Source organism: Lissotriton helveticus, chromosome 2_1 (assembly GCF_964261635.1).
Source record: "Lissotriton helveticus chromosome 2_1, aLisHel1.1, whole genome shotgun sequence".
Taxonomy (NCBI): Eukaryota; Metazoa; Chordata; class Amphibia; order Caudata; family Salamandridae; genus Lissotriton; species Lissotriton helveticus.
The window spans coordinates 1,671,361,558-1,671,375,659 of NC_136059.1; the positions used below are offsets into that span (position 1 = coordinate 1,671,361,558).

Genomic DNA, 14,102 nt, shown 5'->3' on the forward strand with positions numbered 1-14,102 from the left:
TGCAGTAATTGCTAATATGCCACTTGGATGTTGCATACTATATGTTATATTTTTTACATCTACAATTGTAATATTTTGCAAAGATTTTATATGCACCTATTGGCAACTAAAATATAAATTCTGGCATTGGTATCAATACAATGTGAAATTGACATACAGGGCCCGATTCACAGAACTAATTTAAGACAAAATCCCAAACGTACTACCATTCTGTTATTCACAGAACACACTTACTCATTCTGGTATTCACAGAAGGCACTTACTCATTGATGAGTCACAGAAGGCACTTACTCATTGATGAGTAAGTGCCTTCTGTGAATACCAAAATGAGTAATTGCACTTACTAATTTTGGTATATAAAGAAGGCACTTACTCATCAATGAGTAAGTGCCTTCTGTGAATACCAAAATGAGTAAGTGTCTTTTGTGAATACCAAAATAAGTAAATGGTAGTAAGTTTAGGATTTTGGCTTAAGTATCGAGGAGCAAATAACCTTATCGATGTGCAATTGAGACCCCTCCCGCTTTATTTCAGCCCCCACTTGATGGATCTGCATGAATACAATTGTTGTGTTGTGAAGTATTCTCTTAACATTTTTCCACATTCGAATTAGATAAGACCTGTCCTTGTACTGTGTTATTTATTACTATCGCTGCATAACAGTCATTGGAAGTCGTTTTTGTGCAGATACTTATTGGCATGTCTTTCTGCGGCATTCATGAGTGATTTTTCATTTCAGATATATGGCCATCATCGATCCCTTGAAACCCAGGCTATCTGCCACGTCCACTAAGGTGGTGATCGGAAGTATCTGGATGCTGGCCTTCCTGTTGGCATTTCCGCAATGCCTTTACTCAAAGACCAGGGTGCTTCCTGGCAGAACTCTCTGCTTGGTAGCGTGGCCGGGAGATGACAAACAGTTCACGTACGTTGTTTTAAACTATGAACGATTTTTATTAAATGAACTGAGCCGATGAATATGTACAGCATGCATTGATTTAATATTTACTCTAATTGCATTTGTGCAAATATTACATTTTTATTTACAGGTAATTAGGTAATAGAGTCTGAATGTTGAAGGTATTTTAAAGTGAATCCACGGACAGAAAAAATGATAACTGCTTTGTACCTTTTTGTCTACATAGATATGACTTTTGTATATGACGAAAGTTAATATTTGTAACTAAACCCAGAGTAAAGTTTGTGAAAACAATAACCAATTATTTACCAATAGATGGATCAAAACCTTACATTTAATTGAAATAAGTGTGCCATTTCAAAGTCCACATGGTATTTTATTTTAGGTACCATTTGAAAGTGGTTGTGAACATCTTGTACATTTTACATAATAAAATGTTCCCAAAGGTGACAAAAGCTCAGAATAGTGTTAGGTCTATGGACAAAATATTACATTATGATATTTTGACATTGCCCATACTAATTAAAAGCAAGTTAACACTTTTGATACATATCTTTCCTTCTAGTTGGATTAGTGAGGTGCCCCCTTCAGGATTCTTGTAGTGTCTCCATGGACCATAGACAGCTGCAGACCACTCTGTGGATAGTGTTGGAACATCTTACACCTGTTGAAACAGCAGAGAGGTGCAACAGAAAGGACCTCACTAAACTACAGGAAATAACCCGTAGTCCTGAGCTATGCACGGAGGACTACTGGTGTGAAGCAAGGGCACAGCTTCCTTGGATCTCCCTCAGAAAGTGGAGGGATACAGGATGGAAGAATTTATAGTAGGCTGAATCAGGAACCAACTTCTCAACATTTAGAGGGCAGAGATGCTATCCAGCAAGCAGCTGGATAGCATCTCTGGTCTAAAACACTATAAAAAGGCAAATTGTCTTTGTTCAAGACTACACCCAGCTGAATGAGAGAACGAGAAAAAACTGTGATACTGTGAAGAGGGAATTGAGATGTGTGGGCCTGAAGATCGTTTGCCCTACCTGTTAAACAAGTCTTTAATGACATTTGCTCACATTTTTTTTACAAATTCTAAACAGGTTTGGTACTGAGCCAAGTGTTGCTGACTAAATGGTGAGGTTGGGGCGGCAAAGCATTTCAGACATGCCCTTACACACAACACAAATCAGAAAAGCCTTGCCTCCTCAATCACTCATGGTGACTTCTTACCTTGCCCTCAGGGACGTTGCCACTTCTCACTGATCTGCTCCTAGGAGATTTCACTCTCCCAGGTGGCATTTACTCTCATCCAGTGGGTTGCCTTTAGAGGGAGAACCTCTTACAATTGAATCTTACCTAGTTGCTGACCAGTCACTTTTGTTTTTCTGGTTTTGGGTTATGTAACACAATGAGCCATTTAATTGGCTCAAGGGTGGGCTGCTTGGTCATTCTTCCGGTAATGGGCTGGTACTTAGTTAGTCATTATTGTGCGTAATTTAGGTGCCATTGACTATTTTTTAGGAATGTCTTTGATGGAAGAAGGAGAGGAGTTGTCAGTGGCCTGAGGTTTGAGGAGGATGTGGGACCAGCAGTTAAGACCAAGTAATAGGGCCTCCCTTAGTATCACTCTCATGGCTACCAGACTAAAGTTCATGACTTTGAATGTATGATACCTAAATAGTTCCACTAAAGGAAGTGTGTAGGCTCAGACTGTAGATGGTACGAATTGCATTCCCATGATGTATGTATGTGCTATTTGTGAGATCATGCTGTAGCAGCTTCTAAGTAACTGAATGTCTGCAGTTTTCAGGTATGTTTAGTGCTGCCGGGTCAGACATAAGAATATGTTGAATTCAGAGTGGGTACCACTACAGGGTGATCCTTTGAAAGGTTCAAACTTGAACAACCTACAGCCAATCCATACAGGTTGCCTATTCAGCTAGGAGGATTTTTTCCTAACAGTAAGGATGTCTCCTGTTAATAGGTGAGTAGGAGTCCTAGTATACAAAGGAAAACTACTCAGGCAATCTATTAAATAGGAGCCCAAGCTAAAATGGTTGCAGCGCCATGTCATACAGCTTATTCCTTCTCCGTAAAACTGTGCGTTTGATGGACAACATAAACTTCAGGATTGTGCCAGACTGATTATGTGCACACCCTCAGGATATATTGGCCTATAATCTTGCTAGCTCATAGTGCACCATCTGTACCCCAAACCCAATCATGTAACTGATGGATTATGTAACCTTAGAACCTGACTACCCAAGGAAATTGTGGTAACAGATCTAAAACCATTTCAATTGATTTCTCATGCATACCCAAAGAAATACACAAGAAATACTCCGCAAGGCGTTTCAATATATATTGAAGCATTGTGATTCTTGTATAAAATATGTGTGCCTCGATAATCAGTAGAATAAAACAGAATAGCGTAATTAACATTATGAGAAAACTGAAAAAGATGAACAATTCCACCATTGTGCTATAACAGTGAATATATGCTGGCATATAAATCCTGTTACTGTGTCATAGTGCACTCCTACCTAGTGCTTCCAAACCTAGTCTTTCCACGGCAGGTGATCTGCTAAATCCCTGTTGGTTGATCTGACTCCCCATTACCTGTCGGTAAGTGTCATCGGGCTGTCCATCTTGGTTTTAAGCTGAACATCCCTCTTTGCAGGGATAAGCAGGAATCAGCTGGGCCGGAATTTCCTCATGCAGCTACCTTGCATTGTCAGCAAAATGCTCCTCTCCCTTAAACAAGGAAGTGATGCCATATATAATAAGATCATCCAAGCTGTCATGCTGAAGCTCCAGTTAGACTGCTATTGTTTATCCTGTTTTGATATCTTCTTCACCTACTGGACAACATAAAGCAACATCATTTGAGCAACCAACTTTATCCTTAGTAAGGAATGTTCAAGGCGTTGTGATAGTGTGCCTACGAAGTGGAAATGTAAGCAAATGCAGTTTCATATAATATTATGCTGCACAGGCAGGCAACCAAATGTATGTCAAATGTCACTGTGTAAGAGAGAAGGCAACTTAATAAACATGTGCATGTAAAATGGTTGTGTTTCTAACCAGGCCTATCCTAACCATGTGACATTGGGCTTACAATAGGTATGAGTAACTAAAGAGATACAATGTTTTGTCAAATCTAAATAATAGTGTACTGAACATAATAATACATGTAGATGACATTGAATTTATTAAGGGTATAGAGGTTTAATAGAATAAAAGTTAACACTCTCTTTGGGCTCTTGATAGAATATACCGGTTACTGAAATAGCAGATTGATGTAGATAACTTGTACATATTAACTGATGAATGCAATATGACACTATTTATTTGTGGTTTCCTGCTAATTATTTTTTCAATAGTGCTGCAGGAGTACATCCAAGTTTGGTTATTTGAGGTTCATCTGAAAAGGCAGGTAATCATGCAGACTTTGATATTAATAATTTAGCGGCTGATTACAATCTTTGTGGAAAGAGTCCGCTGTCAAAATGGCATTGGGTTCCCCACCCACCTAGTTGGCGGTCCCACCGACTCCACCAGCCATTCACTGACCAACTCAAGGGTAGCATGGGGAAAAGCATACCATACAGACAAGGTTCTCATCATCTGGATTACGAAGTGCCTTTCTGTCGAGCCGACTGAGGTATGCAGACCGCCTACTCCGAGTCCGCAGAATTAAAGGAAATGGGGTACAAGCTCACCCATTTCCTTCTTTTCTCTTCAGTCTCCATGAGGACCCCTTCATCCAGGGTCCCCGTTCACAGCAGCAACTTGACCCCGAAGAATACAACCCCATACACACAGAAATCCAGGAAAGTTCGTTTCAGACTTTTCTCCCATTTACTAGACTGGGCACATATGGTCCAGCAATGGAAAAGTACTCGTTCAATGTATTTTTTCACGTGTCATGGATATGTGTATATTTTACACTTCAAAAGTGACGTTTCTGTGGCAATAGGGACTTGTAAACTTGCCACTTAGTTTTTTATGGTGTTTTCATATTACACTTCTGTTGTTTCTATGCACTGTAAATAACAGCTGTTACCACTGCCCAGTGTATTGATACTCAATTTACTGAATTTGGAAGGCTAGTGGACTGAGATTCCATGACTAACATTAAAACTCTTTGACCATTAGATCACTGCTGAACCGAACCATGCATACTAACTCACTGAGCTATATTGACAGCATGTTTTTCACAATCACATTTTCTTTATAATCTTTAGTTAACCAGGGCAAATGAGGACAAACAAAATCTCATTTTCTTTGGTTCATGTATGTGGGAGACTAGATTGCTAAATAGAAGAGAGAGCAATGACAGTGGTTCATAGAAGATAATAGAGCTCTTAAAGCCCACTGCTATCCTCTGTGTCTGTGCTGATCAAAATAGTCTCTAGTGGTCAACATTCCTTTTGTTTTTAGCACTGAAACAAATGCAAAAGTGCCCAAGAGCATTGTCTTTAAAAACGTAATTTTTTTAGACAAAAGTGTTATTTCTATAAACACAGTTTAGGAAAGTGGATTATTAGTAGGTGGAGGTATTTACCACCAGCTACTAATAATACCACAGTCACTAATAAGCCCAGTCAACTCTCAGTAAATTAATCCTTGCTCACCCCTTAGTAGCTTAGCAAATGAGCAGTTAGGCTTTAATTTAGGAGACAGGTATGTGTAAATCATGTAATAGCACCAAAACAGTAAATAAGTAAAAGATAAAACCCAATAAAAAATCACCACCAATTTATAAACATAGACAATATCTTCATCTTTAAAATGCCCCCAAAAAGACAAAAATCCAATCTAGGGATCCAAAGATATGGATTTTATGAAGATTACATTTTTTAAAATGTGAATTCTAGCTCCAAAAATCTTAAAACGCCACTCACGGCTATCTGATTATAGGGCCCGAGTTAGATCTTGGTGGAAAGGTTACTACATCACAACGGTGACGGATATCTTGTCCACCGAAATATAAATCTGATATAATGGGATTTATATTTCGGCGGATTGAAATTTACCTTCAGAATTACTCTTTTTCTTTGAGCTTTTCTCTTGATGGCGAGTCCTCAGGTTCCTCAGATCCGGTATTTGATTCAATAATGGTGGCTTGCAAGGTAAGACTGGCTTTAAAATGATACCAGATTGCAAGTAACATTCCTAGGCAATATTAACAATAAAATCTGGAAAAGGTTGCAATGAAACACACTATTAAAAAACTTGTATTTTAATATATTTTTAAATTATAATCATAATTCATACAAACAGAATACATACTAATAAGTACATAAGAAAATTACAAAGCATTATAATCTAAAACAATATGTGTACAACTTAAAAACATATAATCAATCTTTCAGAAAGTGGCAGTTCATCACTCTGAAACAATAATTAAACAACTTAAAAACATATAATCAATCTTTCAAAAAGTGGCAATTAATCACTCGACGCGCGTTTCGGCGTTAGACAAATTCCTTCTTCAGGAGCCACAAATAATTCTGAAATATACAGAAAAACAAAAAAATACATCAAACTTCATTCTAACGATTTGTAATTAATAAGTTAAAAACAAATTTCATTTCACAACATTGCATGTCCATTGATTAGAAAAAGGACCTCCTTTCTAGGCAACCTTTCCTTACAGTTTTTCTAATATTCATGTTTTGTACATATAATCCAACACAAGATATAATATTATATTGGAGCAGCCACATTAAAAAATAGGAATAGTGAAAGAAGAATTATTAATCCAGTTACGGATGGTCGGGGATTTTCCTTCAAGAGAGTAACATTCTATGTTTCCATTATCTACTCCCCCGGTTCGAGCAGAGAACTAATGCACCCCTCTAATTATTTTAGAAAAAATACTATCAAGGTCTTTTCAGCTACGCACTTTTTTCGAATGATAAACACTAGACATAATCCGGTTCAAAGTGGCCCTAAAAAAGTACTCAATTTATTGCAGATATATGTATATATATATATACAATTTCAGGCCAGTTAGAAATCTACTGATATTAGGAAGTCATTAAGCTTGATCATGCTAACCTTATATAGAGATACGTTGTTTAAAAACAGCAATTTATCAAATATTAACACCGATATGTCCCAGTGAGCCGTATTTTCAAGAGTAGTATGTTATATGTCTAAAAAATATAAACGGAACACATATTTCACTCTAAATGATCCATGATAGTCTTTCATGTCCGAAATACTGAATCGTATTTAAGGTGAACCCTACTTACCTAAACAAATGTGATGGCTAAATCTCTCAAAAAGGGGAATCAATATTCCAGTTTATTTGAAAACGGGTAGAACGTTGCACGATTTAAATAATGATGAAGTCGCAGTTTTCTGTTGTGTTGTTGCAAGATATGGGATATTATATCTATAAACCTAAAATAATAACATATAAATTTACTCAAGAGAAATATGTCAAAGGAAAAAATAAAATAAGTATCTCTATGAAAAGGTCATTATCTATGCTTCAATTGCAAAGCATCTAATTAAAAAACCGTTTCTATAGGTAGTCAACATTTACCAGATTCCTACCTTATGGCTTTCAAAAAGAGTAATCTAGATAAAACCCATATCATGATAATTTATGTATATGAAGGGTTTTCCATCACAAAACGATATACTAGTCTGGAATGACAAAAATAAACATGTGCTGTTTACAGCCCGAACGATACCGTACGATAAAATGTATTCAAATGTGCATTTTAATATTACACAACGCCACTTGAATGGTACTGACTTTTCTTAAACTGGACAGTACGTAACATTTAAAACAAACGGATCGAGTGAGACAAAGATATGGATGTCACTGCGCCCTTCCATCGGCTATATAAAAAAGTGTATTCTAAATATTAGAAACACTCACCAGGCGAGTAGCCGCTTATATCGTATACAGGCGTTTGAACTCAGAATTCCTGTTGGCAGCTAGCTGTTTGCACGAAGGCTCAGCCAATTTAAAACTGAAACTAAACAAAAAAACATTTTTTTTTAAAGAATCAAACATGATTTGTGTATCACGCAGTACATGCAGTTAGCCATATGGAAACGGGAACTGCAACGCTAGCTTAACTAAGTCGGTCCAGCGAAACAAGGCTCACCTTATATGCGGCAAAAGTGCAACGAATGATACCAGACACCACAGCAGCACACACTTAAGTGCATTATGTCCACTGGAGTCCCTAAACCTTCATGCTGTACCATATACTAGGCACCCACAGGTAGGTTGTCTTGGCCAATTAGAATTATACCAATTACCATATGCCTTTTACGGACAGAGCACTGGCCCTGGTTAGCAGAGTCCAGATCACTTTCAGAGTCAGTAACCACCATCATCAGTCTACGAATGGGGCAGATGAGGGTGAAAAGGATGACTTTTCTACATGCCCCTTCCCCAGACTAATGGTGATGGAAAACTAACCGACACCCTATTAAACCTCATCAACTAAGTGTAAAAGCCTGGAAAGTCCATCTGCATTGGCAAGGGAAATAGACCGCCTCAACAATTTTTGATTCTCCCCCTCATCTACATGAGCCATCTGAGAGGTCTGTGATCAGTTTGAACATGGATGTGAGTACCAAACAGGTATGGTCTCTGCTACTCCCGGCCACATCAAAGGCTTCTCTCTCAATGGCACTCCATCTTTGCTCTCTGAGGAGTAGTCGCCTGCTAATGAAGGCATCTGGTAGATCCTGGGCCTCTTCATTTACTTGTGCCAGCACTTCCCCAATTCCTAGCTCTGAAGCATCTATTTGTACCACAAACTCCTTATTGTAGTCAGGGGCTAGTGGGACTGGTGCTGAACACATAGCCTCCTTCAGAGTGTCAAAGCCTTCTGGGACTCGTTGGTCCAAATAACCTTTTTGGGCTACTTCTTTGAGGTGAGTTCTGTCAGGGGAGCCACAATGGTCCCACCGTTATTCACAAATCCCCTGTTGACCCAGTCAGGCCAAGAAAGGCCCTGACCTGTCTGTGGGTTTTAGGAGCTTCCCAATCCAGGATGGTCTTGGGGTGTAGAGGTTGTGCATAGCCTCCACGTACAAGGTGGCCCAGGTACACAACTGAACCTTGCCCTATCTGGCATATGCTTACCTTGATAGTCAGGCCTGCCTGCCGCAGGGCCTGAAGTGCTCCCTTCAGATGGACAGGTGGTCTTCCCAGGTGGAACTGAGTACAGCTATATCAGAAAAAGGTGCACTGAATGTTTTACAACCCAAACAGGACTCCATTCACCATCATTTGAAAGGTGGCAAAGTATTATTCAAGCCAAAGGTCATGTCCTTGAATTGAAAGTGGCCCTTTGGGGTGGAAACTGCTGACCTCTCAGGCGATCCTGGACTTAGGGCAATCTACCAGTAACCTGAGGTCAAATCAATTGTACTCAGGTACGTTGCAGCCCCCAACCTTTCAATGAGATCATCAGCTCTAGGTATGGGGTGAACATCTGTCTTGGTGACTGTCTTGGTGACTGCACTCAAACCAAACCAAACCCTCCATTATTTAAACCCCCTTTGAGAATTAGGCTTTGGCACCAGTACCACAGTACTGGCCCATGGACTGATAGAGGGCTAAATTACCTCCAGCATCTTGACTACTTCAGCCTTAATGCTGGCTTTTACCTGGTCAGACAACCCGTACAACTTGTTTTTGGCATATAGGTAATCACCAGTGTCAATGTCATGGACACACAATAGGTGAATCCAGGTATCAGGGAGAACAGCCCAGCAAACTGTCCTAACACTTGTCTGCAGTCTTTCTGCTGCTGGTATGTCAACTTGGAGTAGAGTACTGCTCCCTCCATTGACCCATATTGTGCATTGGTGGAGAAGAGGTCTGAAAGAGGTTCACGCTCCTCCTCCCCTCCTTGTTGCTGCTTGCTCTACTCATCTACTCTGCCATGTAGGAGCACAGGCCTAGCACACAGTCTAGCGCATCTTGTTTGGAATCTTTGAAAAGCTTCACCCAAGCTTCTCTAACCAAACACAATGACCTTTTTTACAGGATAGCCATACAGTAACTAAAAGAGGCTAAAACCAGCCCCTTTCTGTAGCACCTTGTAAAGAAGAAGAAACTGCAGCGTCGAGAGGTAAAGCATAATGTAGCTTTATTAAGTAAGGAGATACGTGAACCCCATCCAGCATCAAGCCCTGCAGCTGCCAACTGACAAGGTGCTTACAGTCTTTTACAAAATGCCCATTTCACATTCCAAGCTGCGTAGCCTAGAGACAGTAAGAACATTCTAAAGATAACATGGTCAGAGGTAAGAACACTACACATCTCTCTGTAAGCAAACATCAGGTATGGGAAGAGAACATCCCATCTCCTCCAGACCTTAGCTTGTCAGTTAAACCTAAAATCACAACCTTCAGGGTCCTATTGAATCTTCAACCAGACCATTGGTTTGGGGATGATATGGGGTTGTGACTTTGTAAGTAACGCCACAGTCATCCCACAATGCCTTCAGATAGTTGGACATAAAGTTAGTCCCCTAGTCTGAGACCACCTCCTTTGGAAAGCTCACTCTGGTGAAAATGCCAAGTATGACTCTGGCCACTGTGGGAGCAGTGATCATCATGAGAGGTATTGCTCCAAGGTATCGGGTGGGAGGTCCACTACCACCAAGATATATCTGTTCCCAGAGGTAGTTGGTGGGTTAAGGCGTTCAACAATGTCAAACCCCACCCTCTCAAAGGGAGTCCACAACCACTGGCAGTAGTATCAAGGGAGCCGTTGCCTTTTCCCATACCTTGCCACTGGCTTGACAGGTGACAAAGGAGCTACAAAATAAACTCCTTTACCTTGTCAGATTAAGGGGCCTAACGAAATGGTTGACCAGCCGTGTCCTGGTCTTAGTCTTCCCCAAATGTCTGCCTAAGGGGATGTCATGAGCCATGGTGAGGAGGAACTGTCTATACTTCGAGGGGACCGCCACTCTCATGGCTACCCTAGGTTTGGTGTCCCTGACATCCGTATAGATGACTCCATCCTACTAATAGACTCTGTGGAAACAACTGACATCACTTTTATCTTTCTTTGGAGGCAGTCTGCCTCAGGCCCTCAAGACTGGGACAATCCTGTAGTCCCTGGCACAGCAATTCTCTGGAGGGTTTATTAGCTCCCTGCAACTCTGCCAAGTTGGACAGATATTGCAGGAGTAGATTCCTTTCCTCTGAGGTCAGATCCTCCCCCTCAGGGTTGGATTCCTCCTGGACCTATTGTGCTGTTTGTGTTGGCTAACCAGACCCTTTGCCTTTTCTCTTACAGGCTTGGCCCATTTCTCCAGGGTCCAGGTGTCCACTACTCCCCTGATGTGCATCATGTGCCCTCATCACAGCAAAAAACCCATTCAGGGAGGTCCAGCATCTGAGCACGGACCTGCCTTCCCACCCCAGACCGCTCAGAAGCTTAAAGATAATTTCCTAGTAGATACTCTTCTGAGAGGATAGGACACACAACTCCCTTCTTAGGGCCAGTCACACCTCCCCATTCCAAGCTCACCATTGCTATGGATGGAACTTGTCTCTGATGTTTGTATAGGTAAGCTGCTGAAAAATACCAGGTAGGGTTTCATCAGGGGAAACCGTTCTTTCTATCACTGTGGTCACACTGGCTCCTGTATCCCTCAGAGCCTCAACTTCAGTCCTGTGGATCCTAAGTCTTTGCCTGTACCTCTCCATGATAGGAGGTAAGGCTGCCAGGGTTGCACTTCCACCCCCACACCTACACTAGCAATCCCCTTGGACTGCCCTCCAGTAGGGGGCTTCTTTGATCAGACTGCGCCGACCCCCCCCCCCCTTATGTGTCCTGGCTGCAAACAGTCAAAAAACATCTTTGAAGGGCCAAAATATTTTCCCTGCTACTCCTTCCCCTTGAAAGAGTTGCCCAGGGTTTTACCTTGGGGGGAGGGGGGGATGTCCTTCTTTCTTCTGATCACCTCCCTGGTTCTTCTCAGTCACTCTGATGTGAACCCACTCATCTGCTGTCTCACTCAATTCCCTGGAACTAGAGAGCTTAGAGTCAACGTTTTACTGGTGTAACTTCTCTGATGAACAATTTGTCAATATGTGCACATTCATGAACAAATTGTTTAGCTCTTCATATGTACTTACCTTGTTATCATGTGTCCAGCCCTTCTAGAGTTAACCCAGGATTGGATAATGACTTTCTGGGTGTCCCTAAACTTCATCCTGTACTGCTCAGGGGTGAGACCAAACATTCTGACTAAACTCTTCTTCATGTGGGGATAGGATTCAGCATCTTCTTCCTCTAGGCTCAAGAGTTTATCTCTCCCTGCTATTGCAATCAGTTCCCACAGAAGTGAACCCCAGTACTCAGAGCTCACCTTCCTCATCTTAAGGGCCCTCTCGAAAGCTGTCAGCCACTTATCTATGTCCCCACCCTCCTGGTTCTTAGGGACAATCCACTTAGGTAGTCTTGGGTCAAACCTACTCATCACTAGACGCTTCTGTCACCTCTTGATGCCACCATCTTCCTCTCTACCACCCCCTTTATGTCTCCTCTCCACATGTGCCCACTTGTTTTTAGCCAGGGCCAACTTATCTGCCTCCAGGGCTATATAAGCTAGCTGTGCCTCAAGTTGTCTCTCCCTGAGGGACAGTCCTGTATCTCCTTTGTTAGATCCTCTTCCTCCTCGAGCCCTGTGCTGGGCCCTGGTCATTGTGTTGGTAGAAAGGTGTTCATCTTCACCATTACTGAGTTCTGGGGAGTGCCCCCCTGTCTTCTACTTCTGTAGCCTTCTCTGTATCAGAGTTCTGATCCTCTAGCTGGGCCTCTGCCCATGCTGTAAATGTCTTTATCAGCACTGTTTTCCTGGAATTGGAGGGTGATGGTATTCACTTAGCCTTACAAAGGGCCCTAAGCTCTGCTAATGTGAGGGTGTGCAGGCTAGCTAGATCAAACTCCATGTTATCCCTTAGTTCTGGGTTACAAAAACGTTTGCAAAAATTGAGGTAACAGTAATTTAGATTTTTTTGTAATTAATATTAGTCAAATTTTAAAATCAAAAACAATGTTTGCACTGGGCCAACTTAGAGGATTTTTAATTGCCCAACCTAAATACTGACAGGTGTTATCAATCACAAGTTCTGGATCCCACTAATTCACAACAAATGAATGTATGTATGGAAAATGATGGCTATGATGTGCTGGTGTCTGGACACAATTGAAAACAAGCATTCTGCTACCCACAACAGTCAAGTTGAAAAATCTTAAGATTGAATTACCTGACTTGGGGCTGATGGAAAAGCAGGAACATGCTGCCCTTCTTTTTTATATTGCATTTCCCCAGTGGATTGGAGTCACTGGACCACAGTGTTGAAGGCAGAAGGCCACTGTTTAGGTAACAGAGAGGAATGAGAAAGAGAAAAGAGAGAGAGAGGAGGAGAGAAAGAGACTGCAAGAAAGATAGAAAGGGGCGGGGAGCTAGGGAGCAGGGCTGGTTTGGACATTTTTGCCAGGGCTGCTTTTAGTGCCCTGCCCTGCAGAAGAGCATCCCTAAGCTTAGCATAGATAACCACCTACTACCATAATTAAAAATCATTTCTGCAGAAAAAAATATTGTGCAGTCGATCATATAGCACAAATAAATGTTTGGAAGTCAAAAGCCCACGAAAAGCAATGCATAAATGCTTATTGTCATCCATTATTTCACAAAGGCTACATCAGATCAATTCAAGGAATTTATGGACATGAAGTCCAAGCTATGTTGGCTAGGTCCAAAACACTGAAGCATTTTATCCTCGTTTAGAGATTGGCAGACTGGGGCATCTGTCAAAAAATGGCAATTATCCTCTTTGATGTGTTTAAAGTGCCATTGACATCAATGCACTCTAAATGCGGAGGACGGCAATCAACCATTTTCTGGAGACTGTCCCAGAGTTGCTTAACTCTAAATAAGGCCTTTAGTCCATAACATCTCAGGAATACCCAAAAGTAAAGCAAAATTATAGAGGCGACTGCAGAGGAAGAAAGGTGGAGGGGTGAATATTTCGACTAACTGACAGGCAGTGACAGAAACAAGCAGGGCCCTTTGGCTCAACGCCAAAGCCCTCAATTGTGGTTCATTTTAAACAGTGATTATAACAGGCAGCGATTGAAAGCTCTGGAGTTGAGGCTGATGGTAGTGAGAGTTGTAAG

At 41.3% G+C, this 14,102-nt stretch overlaps 1 protein-coding gene across 1 annotated transcript in view; it reads left to right on the top strand.

Moving 5' to 3' along the window:
- Nucleotides 1-750: 750 nt before the first annotated feature.
- The window catches only part of TACR3 (tachykinin receptor 3), a 556,678-nt gene continuing 543,326 nt past the window's right edge, over nucleotides 751-14,102 (top strand). Inside the window, exon 1 of the mRNA XM_078677607.1 lies at nucleotides 751-925. Coding sequence (XP_078533733.1) covers nucleotides 816-925 — 110 coding nt within the window. The 5' untranslated portion in view covers nucleotides 751-815. The remainder of the gene's footprint in view (nucleotides 926-14,102) is intronic.